The sequence below is a fragment of the Castor canadensis genome, chromosome 7 (genome assembly GCF_047511655.1).
Source record: "Castor canadensis chromosome 7, mCasCan1.hap1v2, whole genome shotgun sequence".
NCBI lineage: Eukaryota > Metazoa > Chordata > Mammalia > Rodentia > Castoridae > Castor > Castor canadensis.
Genome location: NC_133392.1, coordinates 25,753,598 through 25,776,541, shown reverse-complemented (window position 1 = coordinate 25,776,541; position 22,944 = coordinate 25,753,598). Strand labels below are relative to the sequence as shown.

General features: G+C 39.4%; 1 protein-coding gene across 4 annotated transcripts in view; it reads right to left on the bottom strand.

Annotated features, from left to right (window-relative positions):
* Nucleotides 1-22,944, bottom strand: part of Cfap43 (cilia and flagella associated protein 43) — a 99,508-nt gene that overhangs the window by 24,355 nt on the left and 52,209 nt on the right. For 3 of the 4 annotated variants that reach the window (XM_074078358.1, XM_074078361.1, XM_074078360.1), the window contains exons 13-20: nucleotides 20,517-20,657; nucleotides 15,162-15,343; nucleotides 13,577-13,729; nucleotides 12,006-12,136; nucleotides 9,407-9,551; nucleotides 6,784-6,879; nucleotides 5,989-6,066; nucleotides 1,315-1,440 (exon numbers count right to left, since the gene is read on the bottom strand). In XM_074078358.1, the coding sequence (XP_073934459.1) occupies nucleotides 1,315-1,440; nucleotides 5,989-6,066; nucleotides 6,784-6,879; nucleotides 9,407-9,551; nucleotides 12,006-12,136; nucleotides 13,577-13,729; nucleotides 15,162-15,343; nucleotides 20,517-20,657 (1,052 nt within the window). The remainder of the gene's footprint in view (nucleotides 1-1,314; nucleotides 1,441-5,988; nucleotides 6,067-6,783; nucleotides 6,880-9,406; nucleotides 9,552-12,005; nucleotides 12,137-13,576; nucleotides 13,730-15,161; nucleotides 15,344-20,516; nucleotides 20,658-22,944) is intronic. The other variant, XM_074078359.1, reaches the window with a different exon arrangement.

The window sequence follows — 22,944 nt, the reverse complement described above, 5'->3', positions numbered from 1 at the left end:
ACTTACTGGGCGAGTTTGACTATTTTCCCCCAAGAATGTGAGCTGCCCTGTACTGTGATATACATCTCAGGCACATAGCCCTGCCTTCGAGAACTTTCCCTAAAGCTTATGCCTATCTATAGGCTTGGTTCCCTGCCTTGAAGACTGGGGTGTCAACACAAACACTTCTAAGGGTGGTCGGGTCACAACTGTGAGCTAAGGGGGCTGTGAGGACAGATAACTCGAAGTGGTGAGTGGGATGACTGATATACACAGAACTGGCTGGTTAGGACAGCAGGGAAGCAGAACCACGTCTTCCTATCTTATCAGAGAAACTTGACACTCAGACTTCTTGTCAACACTTGTAGAAATGCCAGTTTGTGACCTCTGTCTGGGTGTCTTCACTGTAGCTAATTCCCCTATTATTTATGTCCACAATAAAAAGAATGCCCCAGACAATTTACATTTTTCTTTAGAAACATATGTGTTATTTCCATTTTATCTTCTTATATTACTTAATATAAAAGTATTAAATATTCCTATGTTAATAGAGTTTGCCAAAAGGCAAAGTGAAGCCCAACAGTCCTTCGTCCTCAGGATCCTCAGAACCTTTTTTGGCTTACACCTTATTGGCAGAATTATTAGCAAACTAGTTAAGAATACTATCTCCCAGATTTTAAACTCTTTTTTTTTTTGTGGTGGTGGTACTGGAGTTTGAACTCAGTGCCTTGTGTTTGCTAGGCAGATACTCTACCACTTGAGCCACTTCACCAGCCCAAAATTGTCTTTTAGTTTTATCTTATGCATTGTCTGATCAGTGACTTTGTTTAATTTGCATTTTACTTTCTTTTGTATGCTCTAATTCCTTGAGTTAATGGCTAATACAGCTGTTCTGGTTTACCAGTTGTCAGAACCTACCTGAGTCCTACCCCACTCAGCCTCACTCCACTGCTGAGGCTTTTCCATCAGCAACTCAGATTCAATCCCCAGCATCATATCCAGATGGCCATTATTAGACTTTAGTCCTTTCCCTATTGTTGGGATCCTGGCTGGCTAATAGCATTGGACCCCTGACTGGTAAGTGCCACTAAACTCTTCTCAGGGACTAGTGTCCTCCCTCATGGTTGCTGAAAGCCAGCTGGGTTTATGCAGTCATCTGCTAGCAGTTCTCTTCTGGGTCACTGTCATGGCAAGTCCAGGCTGATATCTCTTCAAAGCCCAGAGGTCCAGAAAAATAAACAGTGTGAGAGAAACTAACGTGGGAAGAGATTTTCTCTGCATCGGTTTGAAGTCTTTCGTTGTAACTTATAGAGTTCACACCAACTGCTTCCATACCTTTGCCACCTCCTCTTCACTTTCTTCGTGAAGCTTCTCCAGTTCCTCAAGATCCAGGCCAAATTCCTCTTGTTCTAATTTTGCAATAGGATCCACTTTCTCATTTTCTTCCATCATATTCATAATCTGCATTTGAAATAAGAAAGGATAATAATAGATAACGATAAGAAACTTTAAAGCAATAGCTTTCTTAATCTTTCTTCAGAGAGGAATCAATAAAAAGATAATCTATTTATCTAAGTATACTAGTGAGTAAAGAATTAGGTTGTAGGCTTTTTGTAGTTATTGAAGTTTTAATGTTTGATCCTTAAAAACTCATTAATTTAGTAGCAAAAGCGTGTATGCTCTTCACAAGCTCATTTATTTATTTACTTTTTTGGTGGTACTGGGGTTTGAACTCAAGGCCTCATACTTGCCAGACAGGTACTCCACCACCTGAGCCACACTCCTAGATCTTTTTTGCTTTAGTTATTTTTCGGATAAAGTCTTATGTTTTTGCCTGGGGCCAGCCTGGATGTGATCCTTCTACCTATGCCTCCCATGTAGCTGGGATTACAGCTGTGAACTACCACACCCAGCTTGTTTGTTGAAGTTGAATCTCACAAACTCTTTTGTTCTGGGTGGCCTCAAACTACAATCCTCTTTATCTCTGTCTCCCAAGTAACTGGGAATACAGGTGTGTGCAACCACAACAAGCCCTACAAGCTGACTTTAAAATTTAAATGGAAAAGCAAGTGTTCACAAAAACGCCAAATTTTCTGTGTGCAAAAAGGGAGAAGATCAAAGAGAGAATTGCTCTTTAGATACAAAGATATATTAAAAAGATACAATCATTTAAAATAGTTTGGTATTGGTTAAGGAAAAGACCAATACTCAATCTCAGATTAGAGAATTCAGAGATGATTCTGGATTTGCAGTGGAAGCTCTGCACATCAGTGGAAAAAGCATATTACACTCAATTAATAAGCACCAAGAAAATGAGCTATATATTTGAAAAAATTAAATTAGATCCATACCTCATAGCAGTCACAAAAGTAAATTAACGGAGTATTAGAAGAAATGATATGAGACTCTGGGAGGCTCTATTTTTTGTTTTTTAGACTGGATCTCAATTATGTTACTAGGGCTGGTCTTGAACACCTTGGCTCAAGTGATCTTCCTGTTTCAGCCTCTCAAGTAACTGGAACTCCAGGCATGCATTCCATGCCTGGCTTGTGGAAGGCCTTTTAAAGTGAGGCACAAAAAGCAAATGCTAGAAAGGAAATGATCATACTGGACCATGCCACAATTTTAGGACTTTGTGTTTGAAAGAAAGCATATTATAAAAAGTTAAGAGGTAAGACAGAAAACATTTATTGTATATTGAATCATACTTTTTTTTTTTGTAGAAAATAGTCATAGGTTATACTACATAAAATAGCAATTTCATGAAGCTCAACCAATAATAAGAACTGCCTCTAGATTTTCCCCGTGCATACTCCATGTTCTTTTTCCTTCTCACCTGACTGGGATGTGACAGGGAAGGCAACTTGGGGGGCCATGTGCTTAAATGACAGGGTCTGCAGCAGCCTGGTGCTCTGGGTGGCTAAAAGGAACAGAGCAGCTGATGACCTGAACACCCGCCCAGGACTGTCACTTGAGAATGAAATAAACTTCTCCTTCCTAGGCCATTATGTTTCTTAAGTTTATTTGATATTATGGCCTAGGTAATCCAAATTATCATAAATAAATATAATTTGAAATAAAAATAAAGCACTCTTACAATCAAGAAGAAAAAGACCAACAATCCAATAGCAAAATGGGCAAAGGATTTGAACAGAGAGCTCACAGGAGAAAGACAGCCTTTCGAGTTCCAAAAAGGTGCTGAGCTTGATTCATACAAAGAAAAGTAAAAATCAAAGGGGAGGAAATTGCCCGAGCAATAATTTAAGAACATCTCCTTGAATGGAAAGACAAAGTTTTCCTGTTTAAAAAAAAAAGGCTCACCAATGTCTAGCACACAAAAGAGGAAAAAGACTATGATCCTGGCAGGAAACAGATGACACTTTAAAGAGATAACTGAAGAGAGGGACTTTTTGAAAAGACTGGGCAGGGTAAAGAAAGCCAGTGTTGCCTGATAACCCATGCTGGGCAAGCAGCTGTGGGAAGCTAGCAGCCTCCTAGATCTCAAGAGCAGGGGTGGGGAGTGAGTACTGGGAGTGGGAGGGGCTGTCAGTGGCAGTCACTGGCAACTCATAAATCCACAGGGAGGATACAGGGGGAATTAGGACCCCAACCTTTGTTTTCTCCCCTCCAATCTCCAGCAGCCGCCACTTTGTCCACTTTTCAAGCAGAAGCCAGAAGGCAAAGGTGCTCATTATTACTGTCCGGCTTCTTGAGGCTCAGAGCTGGATCAGGGTGGAGGCAAACCAAGACTATCCATCAACCACATAGAGACATTTCCAATCAGGTATAAAGAGAGAATCCTGTGCTCCCAGGGGTGGCTCAAGTGGCAGAGCACTTGCCTAACAAGTGCAAGGCTTGAGTTCAAATCCCAGTACTGTCAGAAAAAAAAAAAAACAAAACAAAACAAAAGAAAGAAAGGATCCTGTAAGCTCCCAGAGGTAAAAATCTGGTCACCTACAATGAATAGGGAATCAGAAAGATACTAGATTCTCTAAAGTGAACACTGTAAGCCATTAGACAATGGACAGCCTTCAAAAGTCTGAGGAGAAAGCACTGTACATGTAGGCAAACCAAAATGGAGTATGAAAGTAAGGCAGACATTTTAAGAAAAGTCAAGTCTCACTGAGCATGGTGCTTGTAATCCTAGCATCTCAGAAGGCTAAGATGGGGAAGATGCCAGTTTAAGGCCAGCCCTGAGCAAACAGTTTGCAAGACCCCATCTTGATGAGTAAAAGCTGGTCAAGTGTGGTGGTATGTGCCTGCCATCCCAGCTACATGGGAAGCATAAATAGGAGGATCACAGTCCAGGTGGGACCACATAAAAGCAAGAACCTATTTGAAAAATAACTAAAGTAACAAGGGCTGGCAGCATGGCTTAAGTGGTAGAGCCCTACCTAGTGAGCACAAGCAAGGTACATCTCTAAGTACAATCCATCCACACTGGAGTACATTTGCAAGGCATCCCATAGCACAGTTTTGTTATACAGTGTGTCCCCAAGCCTGGGGGTACCACAGCAGTCCTGCTAAAGAAGCTACTGGAAGATGCAGGCCAAGGAAAGGAAAGAAAAACACATGGGACACAGGAAATAGGGAATCTGACCTAGGACGCAGATGAGAGGATTCCCAGGGTGGACGGGAGAAGATCCTGGGCAGTAGTGTGGGCCTGATCTAGAGAGCAAGGTGCTCATACTGGAGCTAGAAAATGGAAAGCTCTAGAAGAAAGGTCACAAACAACAACAAACCTAACACTCTGATTACCTCGGGTATTTGACTGTCTTGAGAAATGCTCTATCATTTTGAGAGCGTTTGAGAAGGTACAGAGAAAGACTTAATCCAAAACAAAGGTAGTTATTAATTCCAAGAAAAATAGAGTTGTAAAAGTGGGCCTACAATCATCATATGCCACGTGGCTCAGCTTTGAAGGCTACATGACCATAACGCCGTGCACACCAAGTATGGATTTATGTGTATGTTGAGGGAGGGGTGTGTGTGAAAAAACTCACCTACTCATCTTGCAGATAGTATCTGCAAGGCTATCGTCAGCGTCAAAACAGAAATATCAAGGAACAGAAGTATTAGTTGGCTCACACCTGTAATCCTAGCTACTCGAGAGGATGGAGGTTCAAGGATAGCCCAGGCAAATAGTTCACAAAACTCTATCTCAGAAAATCCCAACAAAAACGAGGCTGGTGGAGTGGCTCAAACTCCAGTATCACTAAAAAAAAAACCCCCAAAAACAAAAGAAGAGAAGCAACATTACTAAGAAGAGCGTTTATCAACAGAAAAATAAGTAATAGGTTAACAGCAGGTGACTTCAGGTTACCTTTTTTGTATAAGGATTAAAGCAGAGGGAACTCAATTATCATGCCATTGAAAGTAGGCTGTTTGAGGGAGCACGGCTCAAATGATAAAGCAATTATGTAGCAAGAGCCAGGCCCTGAGTTTAATCCCCAGTATGGCCAAAATAATAGTAATAATAATAATAATAATAAATAATAAAACAGATATTAAGAAAAAAAAAGATTGTTTAGAAGGATGAAGGTAAAAAACTTAAAGAAAAAGTTGAAAACAGGTACCTTAGGAGTATAGGAATCAGAGTGAAGAGAAGAAGGGCAGGGCTGCTTTTAAAACATTAAGTTATGCAGTTCGGTATTGTAAAATATATAAAATTTATATATTAATTTATATAATATAAATTATATATATAAAATATAATTTATAAGTATAAATTATAAAATATAAACGCATAACTTTGATTAAAAATAGTTATTAAAATACCATATTAAAATGCCAATTAAGATGGAGGAAAATAGAGAAGAAAACCACTGTTTATGTAACATAGAGTGGGATATAGTGAAAGTTTCACCCTATTGAAGTAACCGGAAACATCAACCTTTAGGCACAGGGAAAAGCGGTGTGCTTCCTCACACTGTGCTGAACAAGACAGAGTTCAAAAAGTCATTTTAGACTGAGGGCCAATTGTATTCACATATGAATCACAACACTTACAGTTTTAATAAGTTCTTTGATTCCTTTTTTTATCTCTTTCCTTTTCTGGGAAAACAGTTTAACTTCCCGTTTGATGGCCTGAAATGGAGGAAGAACATCACTTAATAAACAAGAGGAATAACTGGGAGAGATGTCAGATACTTCAATAGATTAATAGATTACACTTGTCTAGAAACAGAAATGAAAACTTCTAGTGACTAGTAATATAAAGTGTCTGTGAAATAATGTCTCTGTGAAACCTTGATTAAATCTCACTCCTCTGTAAGTGACCACCAAATCACCTTGGAACATATGTCAATTGTAAAGTCAATGGAAAGAAAATAAACTAGTAGTGAAAAATTTAAGAGTGAATGATAGATAATGGAAAACCAATGTGCTTTTGATTGGGAACTTCAGTGAGACTAAGTCACTACGCTGAATTCAGACGAGCTGCCATCATCCTGCTGCCTATGTCACCTTCATAATACTTGAAGTCACAGCATTCCTTGTGTTCCCAGCCTATCTCTTTGCTTTAAGACAAGCATCCCCCGAAAACTCACTCCAAAATGGTGCATCATAGCCCATTCTTTGCTTTGTCTTTCTTGAACACACTTGTTGGATTTCATGTTAGCCCAAGTAAGATCTTACAGCTCATGTAACTTAATCTAAAGGATTAAGTGTCTATTTGTATAATAAAATACACTGCCAAGTAATGTCCCATTCAACCTTCTACTTTCTACTAGGGTTCCATAGGAAGCAAATCTGATGGCACTCCAGCAAGCATTATTTCAATCCTGTCCCACACTCTATAAATACCTCTTGGCTTTTTTGTTGGATCCAGGGAATCTCCTTGTTATCAGCTATGAGTAAGTCCTCTTGTGATGAGTCAATACTTGACTTATTATGAGATATCTTGGAAGGAGACAGACATTACTTATATTAAAAATTTATAAAGTGCTCCTCCTCCCACCTTGTTCCACGTAACTGCATTGAATTCTGTTACATTTGTTACCTTTAAAAAGTAATATTAAGGCTGGAGGCATGGCTCACATGGGAAAGTACCTGTCTAGTAAGCACAAGACCCTGAGTTCAAACCCCAGTACCACAAAAAAACCACCAACCCCCCCCAAAATATAATACTAGACATGTGCCTACCCAAGATGCACTGGTTTACTAATTTAATTCCTGCCAGTCTACCAGTCTGTCCTTATCATAGAAATAAAAAAAGTTCTAAATACTGATAATAAAAAATTACATGAAATCAAACCACTGCAATAACTTGCTAAAACCTAGCTGGGCATGGTGGCTCACATTTGTAATTCCAGCTACTCAGGAAGCAGAGATTGGGGGAGGATCAAGGTTCAAGGCCAACCTGGGCAAAAGAGTTAGGAAGAGCCCCATCTCAACAACAACAATAAAAAAAGTTGGGCATGGTGGCTTGTGTCTATAATTCCAGCTATGCAAAAAGTTTAAGTGGAAGGATCTCAGTCCCAGCTGGCCCAGGTAACACTTGAGACCCTGTCTCAAATTAATCAAAGCAAAATAGGGTGGGGACTTAGTTCAAGTGGTAAAGTGCCTACGTAGCAAGTGCAAGACTCTCAGCTCAAACCCCACTACCGCCAAAAAGAAAAAATCTAACTTCTACTTGGCTAGTGACTAAGAAAGTTGTTGAGAAGACAGAAATGATCACACAGGTCACACCATCATCAAATCACTCTTGCCTCCTTCCTGTTACTGTGCACCATGCTCCCCTCCCCATCAAGATCTGCTTTGCTGTCTGTGCTCAGGATCTTAATCTTTTTTTCCACCTTGAGGTCTTTATATGCCCCCATGCCATTTCCCTCCGTATCATCCGTCTCTCTTCTACCCGATCTTTCTCAACAGTGTTCATACATAACCTTAACAGCTTAGGAAAACCGCTCTCTCCTGTTGCCCCCACCCCATTCCTATGCTCCTCTTTGCAGCAGTGTTGGGGAAAACTCCAGGATACCACACCCTACTGGCTCCGCTGTGACCTTCTAGCTACCCCTCTCACCTCTTCTGTTTTCCTGTACTCTTCCCCCACTTTCTAGAAGTTGGTCTCTCCTAATCTTTCTGCTTCTTGCCATTCATTTTCCCATCATGACCTTCCCTCATTTCATAGTTTTAAATTCATTTCATATGCCCTTGACTCTCAAATCCACATCACCAGCCTGGTCTCTTCCCAGTACTCAAGGCTCATTTATCCAATGGCCTTCTTGGGATTGTCATTTGCATGTTGCACAGGTTGCATGGATAAAAGTGACTTCAGATATCTTCTTTCTCCCTACAGTGTGACCCGTGCCCTCATGCAGGGTGCAAGCTTCTATGCAGTTGTTCAAAGAAAAGAATCCAGGAGTCATTCTTGAGTCTTTTCTTGTCCTCTCCCTCTATGTCCAGCCCATTGGTGAGTTCTAGCAACTGTACTTCTGAAACCAACCTGGAAGCCATCACTTCTCTCCTCCACCCCCCATCACTCTCACCTGGACCTCTGCCACAGCTTCTTGAGTAACCTCCCTGCTTCCACTCTGTCCCCTACAGAAAACATTCTCCACACAGCAGCAAGTGATCATTTGCAATAATCATTTGTTAATCCTCTGCTCAGAACACTTCGATAGATTCTCATCATGGGCAAAATAAAATCCAAGCTGTTTACATGGTCTTCCTTCCTTCCTTTCCTGCTTTGAGGACTCCTATCTCCTACCATTTCCTCCTTGCTTACTTAACTGCACAAACCTTTTGTAGCTCTCACATATCTATGTCACCCCTCCCTTGCCACTCTTTTCTGGGTTCTTTTGCCTCCTATCCCAACTCATCTCTTTGCATTTTATTAATTCACATCTCAGCTTAAATGTCTACTCCTGGGAGATGCTACCCAGGCAAACACTATTACATTAACCTATTATCCAGCAATGAATAAAACAGAACTTGTCTTACTTATTTTTTCACTTATCTATCTCTCTGCATACTACTAACCCCCAGTTAGAATGTAAACACCGTAAAAGCAGAAATTTTTCCTTTCCCACTCCTGGGTATATCAAGTCTGCTCCCAGACTTCTGGGAATGAATATCTGTTGAATGAATGAATGAATGAATGAATGCTGTTCTCAATGTAGACACTTCCTAAATCATGCATAGAGCTGGTGATGAAGCACCAGTATTGAAAGAACTCCCCCCTCACTGCCCCAGGCATGCCCAGATATTTTATGATGGTTTAAATAATATCTTGTATGTAATATTTACATACAAGGCTGAATATTCTCTTAGATGTAGCATATATTCTATTGGAAAAAAATCACCAGATACCTGGATAAAGAGAAATATCACTAAATATGGGCTTAAAGAAGATTATAAACTAGAAGCTTCCATGTGATTTACAAAGAAGGAAAAATCAAGTAAGCAAGCTACATTGGAACTCAACTGTGGGTTCAGGTTCATCTCCCAAATCTGAGGAAACTCTTTGTGTACTTAAGTAGTAATTCTCTTTTTTCATGGTGCTGCTCAGAGAAATTAACAGTTGCTGGCAATATGTAGTAATTTCAGTGGCCACGTTTCCTCCAAGCTGCCTATATTAATAAAAGAGAAAACACAGAGTATAAAATCTCAATTAAAAGAATAAAATCCATTTAGCAGTATTATTTCTAGATGCCTACATAAAGAAATATGTGGACAATTCTCTACAGTGTCCCCTCATTTTTAGGACTCCACTTCTCAGAGGAGAACCCTTTCATGGACTCCAGGACAAAGCCTCTTGCCCTCACCAGAGTGACTTCTCATGCTGTCTCCATGCCCTCCTCCAACATGGCCCTTCTAACTTCCTTGGCCACCAGGCAAAGGAGCCACTGCTCCAGGTGAGTCCCCCAGAATACACCAGGCACCACACTGCCTCAGATGGATGATCTCATTGTCACAGTCAGCCTTCACAACTCACTCCCTTTCCTCATTTCTACCCCCCTCCCCCATAGGGGATGTAGGGTTACTTCCAGGCAACATATGAGGGAATCTAAAAGTTCAGGTGCATGATAGCATCACTGGGAGGGCTGAGCCAACCTGCAGACATTCTGATGGGGTCCAGAACATGCATTCTAAAGAGCTTTCAGTAACCTCGGACTTCCCCCACCTTGAGTAACACTATGGATGGCTTAGAGAGGTTGTCACATGTCTACCGTCACAAGCTTGGAAGTCCCAGCTTTGTTTGGAGTCCGATCGAATTCAGGTAAAGGAATTATCTTTACTTCTATAAATAGGACTCATGCAACTATTTACTGTTCCCTGAGATACCATTTGTTCATGGACTATAAAGGACTTTTTTAGTTTATATTTTATTCAAGACTCCATGTATAAAGGAGGAAGGTGATACCATCTTCAAGCGAGTCTTTGAAATAAATAGCTGCTAAAATTGCTACAATACAAAATCTCATTAATATTTAACATTTTCACAATGTGATAAGAAAGGCTATGTTTTAATCATAGGGGAACTGGGGAATATTATTGTAGCCCAAATGAACTGCACATTGGTAAGTGATCCCAGCTGCAGATCAAACAAGGAAGCATTGACAGGCCAGGCGCTTTTGTGTTGCCTTCTCGCTCTCTAAGCCCTGGGTCATTACCTGCAGGTTTATTTATTTAGAATCTTAATTTTAGTCTAAGCAAACTGAGTCTAAATAATTTAATGTCATGGAAGCAAAATCAATTGGTACAATAAATGTGTGTGCACATACACATACACACACGTATACATATGTCATGGTTCTTAGGGACAAATAGGAGTTTTTAAAGTTATCTAATGTTCATCATTGTTCTCATTCCTTGTGTTCTCCAGCAGACACTAGGGGATGTGGGAGTGAGCAGCCCATGCATATTACTTATGCCTTTTTATGTTTTGTACTTTCATCTTTGATATCTGGGGCCTTCCTGGCCCTGGGGGTGGGTGGGGGAACCACCCTGCCCATGGATAAGCCAATATCTGGAGATAGTAACAACTTTCCCTGGAGCATGCCTGTAATTGCAACCAACCAATCCAGGAGCCATACCTCTAGCCATCTCTTCAGGGAGCTCTCATACTCAGGGCCATTATTTTTCTCCCCTAATGAGGTGGGCTAGTAACAGGTACCAAAACCAAACAGACAAAAGCCAGGAGACTCAACCCTCTTCAATAAGGGGGTCACCTCATGCTGGACTCCACCATGTCCCCACCCACTGCCATCCTTGAACATCCCCTCTTATGGTCATTTTATGTCAGAATCACAGTTATAAACATACCTCTGCAGTTATAAGTTCCCCCCAAAAGACTAGGGAGTCTCTTGACCCGTTGAGACTGGAAAATCTGTCCTCAATATGACCTCTCTGGTGAAGCTCTCTACTTAAGACCTTATGAATATTGGTCGTATGTCATGCACACAATTAAAAACCTGGGAATTGGCATAAGCACATGCACAGAATGTCCCATGTTATATAACAAGACCTTGTCAATCAAACATGTTGATTACCCTAGCCCCTCCTGCAAAAACAGCCCAGAGTTTTCCTGATTTGCCCTTAAACCTTATAAGTTGCCCACTGGACAAAGAGCAGCACTTGAGCCGGCTGGCCAGAGCACACCACACCCTTGTGGTGCATCCTTCTGCCTATGCTTTTCTTTCTTTCAATAAAACTTTGCTCCAGCTTTGCAATCTGTGTCACTGTCCAGTTTTTTGTTTGAGAGATGTAAGCACCTGAGATCTTCTCAACCATTGTCTTCTGAGACCACACACTGGTAACACTAACAGCCCCAGGGCCAAGTCAACTAGGTAGCCCCTGACAACTAGGGGTAGCCCCCATTCCCCAAGCCTCCTCACACACCCTGGTGCTTCCCACGTGGCCCTATAGCATGGTGTGCTCTCTCCTCTCTGGATCTGTGAGTATAACAGACTGTCTTCAATAGCTGCCATCTCCTTTTATGTTGGCCCTGCTGTATTAAATTAGTAAAATCTGTATTTTAAAATACCATAGCACATGGGGTTCTTACTGCGTGTCATACATACTTCCACTTTAGGCAGACAAGGGCGCCATCATCTTTCCCGTTCACCAGAATGTTTTGTCCATCCACTGACATCCTCACAGACTGAATTCCGTGCCCCTGGGGAGAGTGACTCCGACTCTGGGCAAATGTTTCCTCAATAGTTTTAGGAACAAAAAGAAGAAATTACAAATGTAATTCTACCATGTGGTTTTTCTGACAGAGTTATGTGTACTTTTACTTGTGGATAAATCATTTTCTATTTGTTGACAGTGTTTTAGCTGATGTGGAAGCAGCTCTTAGTAATACATAGCACCTAAAATTCCTAGTTCAAATCAATACTGATCTTATTTGACACTATTTTGTGTGGTATGGGAGAAGAGGGAATATTATCATTGATTTTTGATAGGCAATGAGACAGAGAAGTAAATGTACTTGCTGAAGGCTAAGGGTTTAGGGAAAGAGCCTTGAGCAAGCAAAATTCCGAGGTCTTCAAGAATCAGGCAGGGTCCATTTATGGGGAAAGTAGTATAATGAGAGAGGGTGACAGCACTGAAGAAGAATGATTACATGCCTTGGATTATGACAATTAAATCAATTCAGCAAGCCAAACAAAGCACATCACCAATGTGGTAACAGGGCAACAGTTTAAGCTCCTTGACTAGACACTGGACTTCTCTATCACTTTACCTTTTCATCTACCTTTTTGAGTAGGTAATACATTCAAATAGCTCAAAATCCAAAAACCATCAAAGAGCATGCTTTGAAATCTCTCTTTGATCCCCTGCCCCAATACTGCCCTCAAAAGCAATCAGTGTAACTAGTGTTATCAATAACTTTTCAGACATTTTTACCCATATGTAAAAAAATTCATGCAAATATGATTTTTAAATGAACTGTAGCATCTTGTTTTCCCCCTCAACAATCTTGGGGTTCTTTCCATATCATTACATAGCGATTTCCCCATTCTGTGTCACAGCTTTATGATATTCCATGTTGTATTTATGTCCTGATTTCCTACCACAAAATTGAGAATTTACTCAATTCTCTGTTGATGGAAATTAGGCTGTTTTACATTTATTTACCCAGTTCTTGGTTGATGGGAATTAGGTTGTTTTACAAACAGTGCTGCCACGAATAACCTCATCTGTGATGTGCTCTGCGTTACAGCATAGGTAATAGAATCACCCAGAATAACTCTCATGCCTTGCCATATTGGGCCACTCTCAGTTGCACTGTGCATTACAGCTAGATGAATCTACAAATCACTCACTTAAAAATAATCACTAAGGGTTTCACACATTTTCCTATAGAACAGTATCACTTTTGTCCAAATATGCTTTAGTCTGGAGGTAAGCAAAAGGAAGCACGCTGTGCCTGACCAGGCACCCAAGTATCTACAGATACTGGATGGAGTTTCCTCTCTCAGAGATTCAGCCATCCGCTCAAAATGTTGGTGTCATTAATAAAAAAGTTGAGCAAATTTACCTGAGAAAAAGTTCTGATTTCTTTTGTAAGGGCTTTTGTTCCTTATCTGAAAGCAACATACACAACCCCATGCTTTTAAAAACAAAACACAACAAAAAAGGAGTTTACCAAAGTGAAAACATCTCGGACACACAGAATCCCACATTTAGCCACTGTTAGGAGCCACAAGCCATGTGAAGACAGAGAGAGCATTCCAGGTCCATAGTGTTTGCTTTGCACTTTTTGGTGTGGCTTAAGAACACAAACACCAATGTGTGGCTGCTAATAAAAGAAAAGGGCCATGTTATAGAAAGATCACGTGAGCAGCAACTTTGGGCTTACACATGTACATTGCATATATGGTCAGATTCGAATCCAACAACACTGTCCTTGGAAACAAACCTGTACAGGATAAATTGGGCACCTGTGTTTACACCACGTGTCACATCTGTTTGCAATAAAAGTTTGCTTCTGCCAACTAAGGAAAATCTTTATATGTCAGCCTGCCATTAAAAATCCAGAATATATGGACAATCTTTATTTTCATCAATAATTTTAATACATCCTCATGGGAAAGTCTTGTACTCCTACTTCTGATCTCTGCGCATATCCTTTCTTTTATCTCCCCTGCCCCCCCATCCTTGCCAGTCCCTACCCACCTCCCTATATCAGCATGGGCCACAGGTTATACCCAATATTTTTCCATGTTTATTTTATTTTATTTTTTGGCAGTACTGGAGTTTGAACTCAGGGCCTCACACTTGCTAAGCAAGGGCTCTCCTACTTAAGCCACACCCTCAGCACTTTATCCTTTAGTTTCTTTTTATTTATTTATTTATTTTATTATCATAGTATTATTGTACTAGGGGTACACTTTGACACTTACAAAAGTGCTTATAATATATCTTAATTAAATTCACCCTAGTTTGTTTTAAGTATGGGCTCACACTTTTGCTTGGGCCAGCCCCAATTGTGACTCTACTGTCTCCACCTCCTGAGTAGATAGGATTATAAATGTGTACTATTATGCCCAGCCCTCCATGTCTATCTATTTTTCAAAGTCCAGTTCAAATATTGTTTCCTCAACTACACTTTTCTTGAATCTTTCTTGCCATGAGCCATTTCTTTCTTTTTTTAATTTCTATGTCAACTACCAGCTACTCTGAGAGAAAGTGTTTGAAGAATTTAGAGAGGCAAGTAGGTAGATAGTATTGGGACTCAAAGGCAGACAACAGTGCCTTTGGAAAGACTAGTCCACAGGTGTCAAAGAGAAAGTCACTGTGCCTTTGTGTGCAGCAGGTAAAAAATATGAAAGAAGTCTGAAGAAAGAGTGATGAAAGCATGTCAGAAGTATAGATTAATCATTTTGTGCAATTTTGCTTAGGGCTCAGGTGCAAAGTTTTGCTGAAAATCATCTACCCTGTAGCCGTTGGAACAGATCTAATGCTAACTGTTCTTTTCATAAAAGCACTATACTGATATTGTGTCATCTGCATCATTCTCTGATGAGAATGATGTGTCATAAGTGTGAAGTTGTTCAAATGTATTTTATGATGATTAACAAGTAACACTAATATATATCTAACTCAAGGGAAATATGTTAATATAATAAAGCCATTGTTAACTGGACTATACTGTTAAAGCAGTCAAGAAAATCATTTCTAATTTATACAATGCCAGTCTTGGTTGCTAAGATAAATAGTAACATGCATACGTCTTTAGGAAGAAGATAGCTACAGATGAATGGCACATGATTACAGAAGCCAAATATTTGATTGCTTTGAAAGTCCAAGATTGCAGAAGACAGAGGGTGCTCAATCTCATACAGGGACTTATGAATGAATTCATCTTTCAGCCTCCCTCTTTCATCCACAAAAGTTGCAGAATCTTTAAGATCTGGGAAAGAAGAGATCACTTGTAACAAATATCAATTTTATTAAAAAATCATTATGAACAATTATGAAAAGCAAAATAAAGATTTTAAATGGTAGATTAATATTGCAGAGGCTATTCAGTGTTAAAAATGATTTTAAAACAACTTGTATCCACTTAGAACACTTATGACTAAAAGTGAGTAAAATATCTTTTGTAGGCATTAGTTAATTTCATTACTTAGTTTAAGGACATATCATTAAAATAAACTTATGACAGTATAGAAATTCTTAATTAAAACATAAAAGTACTTTGAGGTACTTATGCATTTGCAAAAAATCACTAACCAGATAAATCTGTCATATCAAACAGTGTCTGTTTACTCATACCTTCTTTATACAGAAAGCTTTCTTTTGTATTACCATGTATAATTTTACCAAAAGGTTTCACTGTGTTATATTCATACATGCAGACAATGTACTTTGATCAAATTTACCCCCCCATTATTTTTTCTCCTCCCTTTTAAAAACAATTTTCTATGGGATTCATGATTTGATTTTCATACATGTGTATAAAGTACTTTGATCCTATTCATCTCCATCATCTTCTCCTATAGCCCTCCCCTCTTCCACCGCTTCTCCCCCCACAACACTCCCCTTTTTTGCGTTCATGTCATCTTTTTAAGGTCTAGATTCTGCATATAAGAGAAAACATGCAATATTTGTCTTTCTGAATCTGGCTGTTTTGCCAGATGATGATCTCCAATTCTATGCATTTTCCTACAAATGACAAAATTTAATTATTCCTTACAGTAGAATGTTATTCCATTGTATATGTATACTACATGTATACAATGTATACCATTGAATATGTATACATGCCCATTAGTTGTAGGCTATTTGCATAGCTTAGCTATTTTGAATAGTGCTGCTGTAACCATGGGTGAGCAAGTATCTCTTCTTTATAATGATTTACATTCCTTCAGATAAATGTCCAGGAGTGGTTAAGCAGGATCATATGGTAGTTTTATTTTTAGTTTCTTAAGGAACCTCCATTCTGATTTCCACAGTGGCTGTAACTAATTTACATTCCCACTAACAGTATACAGGGGTTCCTTTTCCCCCTGCACCCTTACCAGTATTGTTGTTGTTGCCACTTTGACTGGGTGAGATGGAATCTCACTGTCACTTTGATCTTCATTTTCTTTATGACTAAGGATGTTGAAAATTTCTTCATGTATTTATTGGCCATTTGTACTTCTTTTGAGAACTGTTTGTTCCATGCATTTGCCCATTTATCAATTGGTTTATTCTTTTGGTGTTTAATTTTCTGAGTTCTGTATATATTCTAGATACTAATTCTTTGTCCAATGAACAGCTGGCAAAGGCTTTCTCCTACTCTGCAGGCTATCTCTTCAATTAGGTAATTTTTTCTTTTGATATACAGGAGCTTTTTAATTTGATGCAATTCCATTTGTCAATTCTTGCTCTTATTTTCTGAGTTTTTGGAGTCCTATTCAGAAAATTGTTACCTATACCCGCATCTTTTAGTGTTTTCCGATAGTAGTTTCAAAGTTTCAGATTTTACATTAAGAACTTTGATCAATTGTGAATTGATTTTTGTATGGGGTGGGAGGTGGGAATCTAGTCTCAGTCTTCTATGTGTAGATATCCAATTTTTTCCAACACCATTTGTTGAAGAGGCTCTCTTTTCTCCAATGTATAATTTTGACACCTTTGTTGAAAATCAGATGGTGGTAGCGGTGTGGACTTATTTAAGGGTCTTCTCATTGTCTTCATGTCTGTTTTTTATGCCAGTACCATCTGGTTTTTTTTTGTTTGTTTGTTTTACTATGGTTTATAGTATAATTTGAAGTTGCATATTGTGATACCTTCAGCATTGCTCTTTTTTGCTCAGGATTGCTTTAGTTATTCAGAATTTTTTATGCTTCCAATGAATTTTAGGATTGATTTTTCTGTTTTCATATTCCAGTGACATTGGAATTTTTATGGGGATTACATTGAATCTGTAGATTGCTTTTGATTGTATAGCCATTCTCACAATATTAATTCTGCTGATCCATAAACATGGCAAGTCTTTCCATTTAGTATCTTTTTAAATTCCTTTCTTCAATTTTTTTTTGTGGTACAGCAGTTTGAACTCAGGGGCTCATGTTTGCTAAGCAGGTGCTCTACTACTTAATCCACTCTGCCAGTTCTTTCTTTGTGTTGGGTATTGTTGAGATATAGTTGAACCATGATCCTCCTGTCTTTGCCAGTGAGGTACATTTCTTGTAGGCAACAAAAGGTTGGATATTTTTTTTTTATTCAACCCATCAATCTGTGTCTTTTGAGTGGAAAACTGAGGTCATGAACATTCAGAGTTATTATTAAATGATATGTAGTAATTCTTTTTTGTTTTTGTTTTTGGTGGGACTGGGGTTTGAACTCAGGGCTTTGCACTTGCAAAGCAGGTGCTCTACTACTTGAACCACACCTCCAATCTGATACATAGTAATTCTTGTCATTTTGTTGTTTTTGTAGTGTTTGATTCTTCCCTAATTCTCATTTGCTTACCTAGTCATCTAGTGAGATTAATTTTTACTGTATTTTTATGTTTATGTTTATCTTCCTCTTTTGTACATAGGATTCCTTTAATTGTCTTCTATAGTGCTGGACCAGTGGTAATGAATTCCTTTAGTTTTTGTTTATCAAGGGAGGCTTTTATTTCTCTTTCAATTATGAAAGATACTTTGCTGGATATAGGATTCTAGAGTTTGGAATACATCATTATATGCCCCCCTTACTGTTAGGGTTCTTGGAGAAATCTGTTGCTATTCTCATGAGTCTGCCTTTATATGTAATTTGGCACTTCTCTCTTGTGACTTTCATTATTCTTTCCTTGTTCTGCATATTTAATGTTTTAACTATAATATGCTGTGGGGATGTTCTTTTCTGGTCTTGTCTATTTGGTGTCCTAAAAGCCTCCTGTACCTGGATGACCATCTTTCTCAAGATTTGGGGAATTTTACATTATTATTCTAATAAGTATGCTTTCTATGACTTTAGCATGCATCTCTTCTCCTTATTCTATGCTCACAATTTGTAGGTTTGGTGTTTTATGGCATCCAAGAGGTCTTGCATGTTGCTTGCATTTTCTTACTTTTTTCTTTATCTGAACATTCTTATTCATCTACTTTGTCTTTAAGCTATGATATTTTGTCTTCAACTTGATCCAGTCTACTGGCAGGACTTTGTGAGTCTTTTATTTGGCTTACTGAATTTTTAATTTCTGGAATTTCAATTAGATATTTTTCAGGATTTCTGTATCTTTATTGAATTCCTCTTTCATTTCCTGTACTGTCTTCCTCATTCCATTTAGCTGCTTATTTGTGTTTTCTTTGAGTTATTCAGATGCTTATTTGTATTCTTTTTAAATTCATTCAGCTGTTTATATGTGTCTTCTTTAATTTCATTGATCATTTGATAATCAATATTCTGAATTCTTTGTCTGGGATTTCATTAGCATCCATTACTGTAAAGTTGTTGACCTTTGGAGGAGTCATATTGACTTACTTTTTCTTATTACTTGTGCTTCTGCATTGCAATTTGTCATTTGTTAAGTTGGCTATCTCTTCCACTACCACTCAGAGGAGAAGAAGCAAACTCAAAAGCAAAATTAACAATTCAAAAACAAACCTGATAATTAAATGATTTAAAAAAAATTATAAACATCAATTATTCCCCTGAGGCTGTGTCAGAAAAGGAACTGAAAAACTTACAGGAAATCTAGATTTAAAAAAATTTAAGGTATATGTATTAATAATTGAGTAAAAAAAATAAGGCAGAATGGGGAAACAGAAAGGAAAGAGGCAAGATATGGATGAGTGGGAAAGTATGTCTTGTGAGATATAAGAAATAACTCTGAGTAAGAACTCTGAGCAGAATATGGACAGAGAAACCAGGAAATAAGATAAAGACACAAAAATAGTAACTGCAAAAAAAGGGGAAAAAACCCAAACCAAAACAAACAAACAACTCCACACCAAAACCCCAAAACAAACAATCAATATTTCTTTATTGTTGGGGAGAAGGATGGCTTCTTCACCCACCCACAGCAGCAGTCTTTTTTTTTTTTTAAAGTCTGAACAGCTTAGGCCACAGGGAGTTGTCTGGTTTGGGGATGTAGTTCAGTTGCAGAGCAACTGCCAAGCACCTCTAAGGCTCTGAGCTGGAGCCCCAATATAGCATGTAGACAGAAAATGCTGTTTCCAAGTTCCCACCCTAGCTCCCAGGTACCGATGATTCCTAACCTCACAGTTTATTGCAGGCTTGCTCCTGACTAGTATTGACTCTGCTCCTGCTCCCTACTGGACCTATGGCAATTTCCAGGCCCTCACCCTCTCAAAGGTTATTATTCTCTCAACCCATCACATTGCTGAGGCTGTGTCAGGCTCTACAGTTTTAGTCCCTCCCCATGTGGGGCTCTGTGTTTGACTTGTGCAGTTCCCATGCTCTCAGATTTGTGTTCGGATTACCAACTAGCTTTCTATTCAACTCAAGCTGCACCAGCTGTCAGGGATCTAGCTTTTGACTTGTAGGGTTCCCACATAGGTCTTATTTGCATGTTTTCCCAGCTGGCTCCTGTTCACGCAGAGGATTGTGGAAGCTCTGCAGTTTCTCTCTGTAGCAGCTCAGCTCTGATTTGTAACTTCAAATCCTCATTGAGAATCTTCTTTCTTGCTATTTTGCTTCCAAGAGGTGGAGAAGCTGGAGAGTGCTGCTTGCTTCTAATCCACTATATTGGCTTTCTCCCAGAAAGTATTCGTTATAATTTTAATCAGTGAAGATAACTACACTGTAAACTATCTGAATTTAACCATGCATCTTTAAAGCTATAAAACAAAAAGTATCACAAAATGAGACATCAATTTGACATAGCAGTTAGTCCTACTTCTATTCTCTGATTATCAAATAGATTTGTGAGTCACAAGACCTAGAAGGAAAGTCCATATTTCAAGTTGTTTAGTGGCCACACCAGTTTAACTTTGTAAGAAGATGCACAAACTGTAGTTATTTTACCTCTCCACATGCTAAAAAAAATGCTATCACCAGAAACAAAACCAAACAGAAAATAACTATAGCACCAACTTATCAGGGTCCAAGAAGAATGGGTTGGGTTGCTTATTTTTCTTTACCTTCTGGTAGTATTTTTGGCAGAGTAAATATTTCCAGCTTGCTGCTTCCTGTTTCTGGAAGTGGGGAAAGCACCACCACTTCTACTATGCCTGTTTCCAAAAGAGACACTGTGGATATCTGTATAATCTCTTGGTTCATCTCTGAAAACAAACAGAAATGAACCCCACAAGTGGTCATTAGATAAATTTTAAAAATCTTTTAAGCTATGTGTGGTGATGCACAACTCTAATTCAAGCACTCAAGAGGACTGAGGCAGGAGGATCTCAAGTTCAAGACCAGTTCTGGGCTATGTAGGGAGACCCAGTCTCAAAATAAACAAACAACAACAAAAAAAGTAAGAACCTTCTTACTATCACACAGAGATTTGCCTTCACTTATTCTCTAATCCTACATTTATTTATTGATATTTAAAGTGACCATTAAGCATAAGTGACATAAGGGACATTTTCATGAACTGATAAGGTATTTCTCCCAATTAGATGTCTGGACCCACAAGATTCCAACCAGGTTAGTTCGGTCTAGCTTCTTCCCTAACTAGGTGCCTTCCAGAGCCCACCATTCCCACCTCTCCCTCATCTGCACACAGTGTGCTCTGGCCTCTCACATGCCCACTCCAGCCAGGTTCCCTAAACTTAACACTGAATAAAATGCAGCATCAATCAGTGTTCTTTGCATCTTAAGGGCTTCCAGATGTGCTAGAAGCACACACGACTATGAGACTTTTCCTCTAGAAATCCAGGAGAATGTTGGAAGGGGTGAATTCAACTATGATATAGTGTAAGAACTTTGGTAAATGTCACAAAGCACCACCAGTACAACAATAATTTTAAAAAAGGAAAAAAATAAACATAGTTACATTGACTGAACAGCAACAACAACAAATAGAAATCCAGCTAGTCTGACCTGGGCAAGGTGCTCCATGACTGGAGCCCACCATGGGTTCACACGATAATGCTCTCTACCATCTCAGCCCTTCCCCAGGTGTTCAGCAGATTGCCTTTCTCCTTCCTTAACAAGAAGGCCAAGGACATCACACAGAAACTCTGCTTTGATGTTTTTATCCTGAATATCACATTTTCTTGTTCTTTTCATTCTCCCCCTTTGTTTCCTGACATCGATGTAGGAATCAGTCTTAATCCCCATCTGTGATCTTGAGCCTACTCTGCCAATCTCTTATCAATCACTTTGCTTTTGTTTTGCAGTGCTGGGAATTGAGCCCAAGGTCTCTCACATGCTGGGCAAGTGCTCTACCACTGAGCCTACCCTAGCCCTCAAATACTTCTTTTCATCTTCTTGCATCCCCTATGGCTCCCTTTATTCTTTCTGCAAGATGCCCCAATCTTCAGTTAAGAACCTTCTTTCAACAGCTTCCCCTCAGCAGTTGCCATCTGATCCATTATCCCCCTCTGTAAACCCCTGAAAATAGGCTTACCACTTACTGACTTTTCTTACATCTATCCCCTCCCTGAAGTCTTTGCCTCTCAGGGAGCACCTGCTGATTGGCAAATTCACGACAGCCTCTCCCTACCCTTCACTCCACACACACTTTTACCCAGCCTTCCTTCCTCGAGCTCCTTCTGGAGTGATGACCCCCCACCCCAGTTCCCTCATTACTCATTACTCCCTCATTACTCCTCAGTCTTCTTCACTGCTTCATATTCCTCTGTTCACAGCATCAGTACAAAATGTGGATGTGTTCAATTCCAGCTTCTCCCATTCTACCCACTGGTCAACCAGGTAGGTTAAAAAGTGGGCTATTTAGGAAAGATATGCATCTACTCTCAGGTCAGCCACAGGCTCAACACACTATGTGTATCTAATTTACATATTTAGGTTGTCTTTCTGGCCCCAATAACCATTTAGATTTGCTTCTACTCTGTCTTCTCAGGCTACTCCATCAGCTTCCATGTCCTCAAGATCAGATTTCTATCATTAAGCCTTGAATTATGTTATGATTTGAATATGAAATGCCACCCCCCAGGCTCATGTGTTGAACACTGGGTCTCCAGATGGTGGCACTATGTTGGGAGGTGGTGGAAACTTTAGGATATGGGGCCTAGTTGCTGGAAGTAGGCCAGTGGAGTGTTCCTTTGAAGGCTATACCTAGTCTCTGGTCCCTTCCCTGTATCTACTTCCTGTCCATCATGAGGTAAAGAAGGGTCCCCACCACAAGCTCCAGCTCCTACATACATGGAGCCAAGCAACTATGGATTGAGCCTCTAAAACTGTGAGACAAAGTAAGTCTTTTCTTTTTTAAGTTGTTCTCTCAAGTATTTTGGTCACAGAAACACAAAAGTAACCAATACAGAAAATTGGAACCAGAAATGGGGTTGGTGCTGTGACTATTCGTGACCATGTGGTTCAGAAGTCTTCAGAACTTGTAGTTTTTGGAAATGTTTGGAGATGTATTCTAGAGAAACCCTAGAA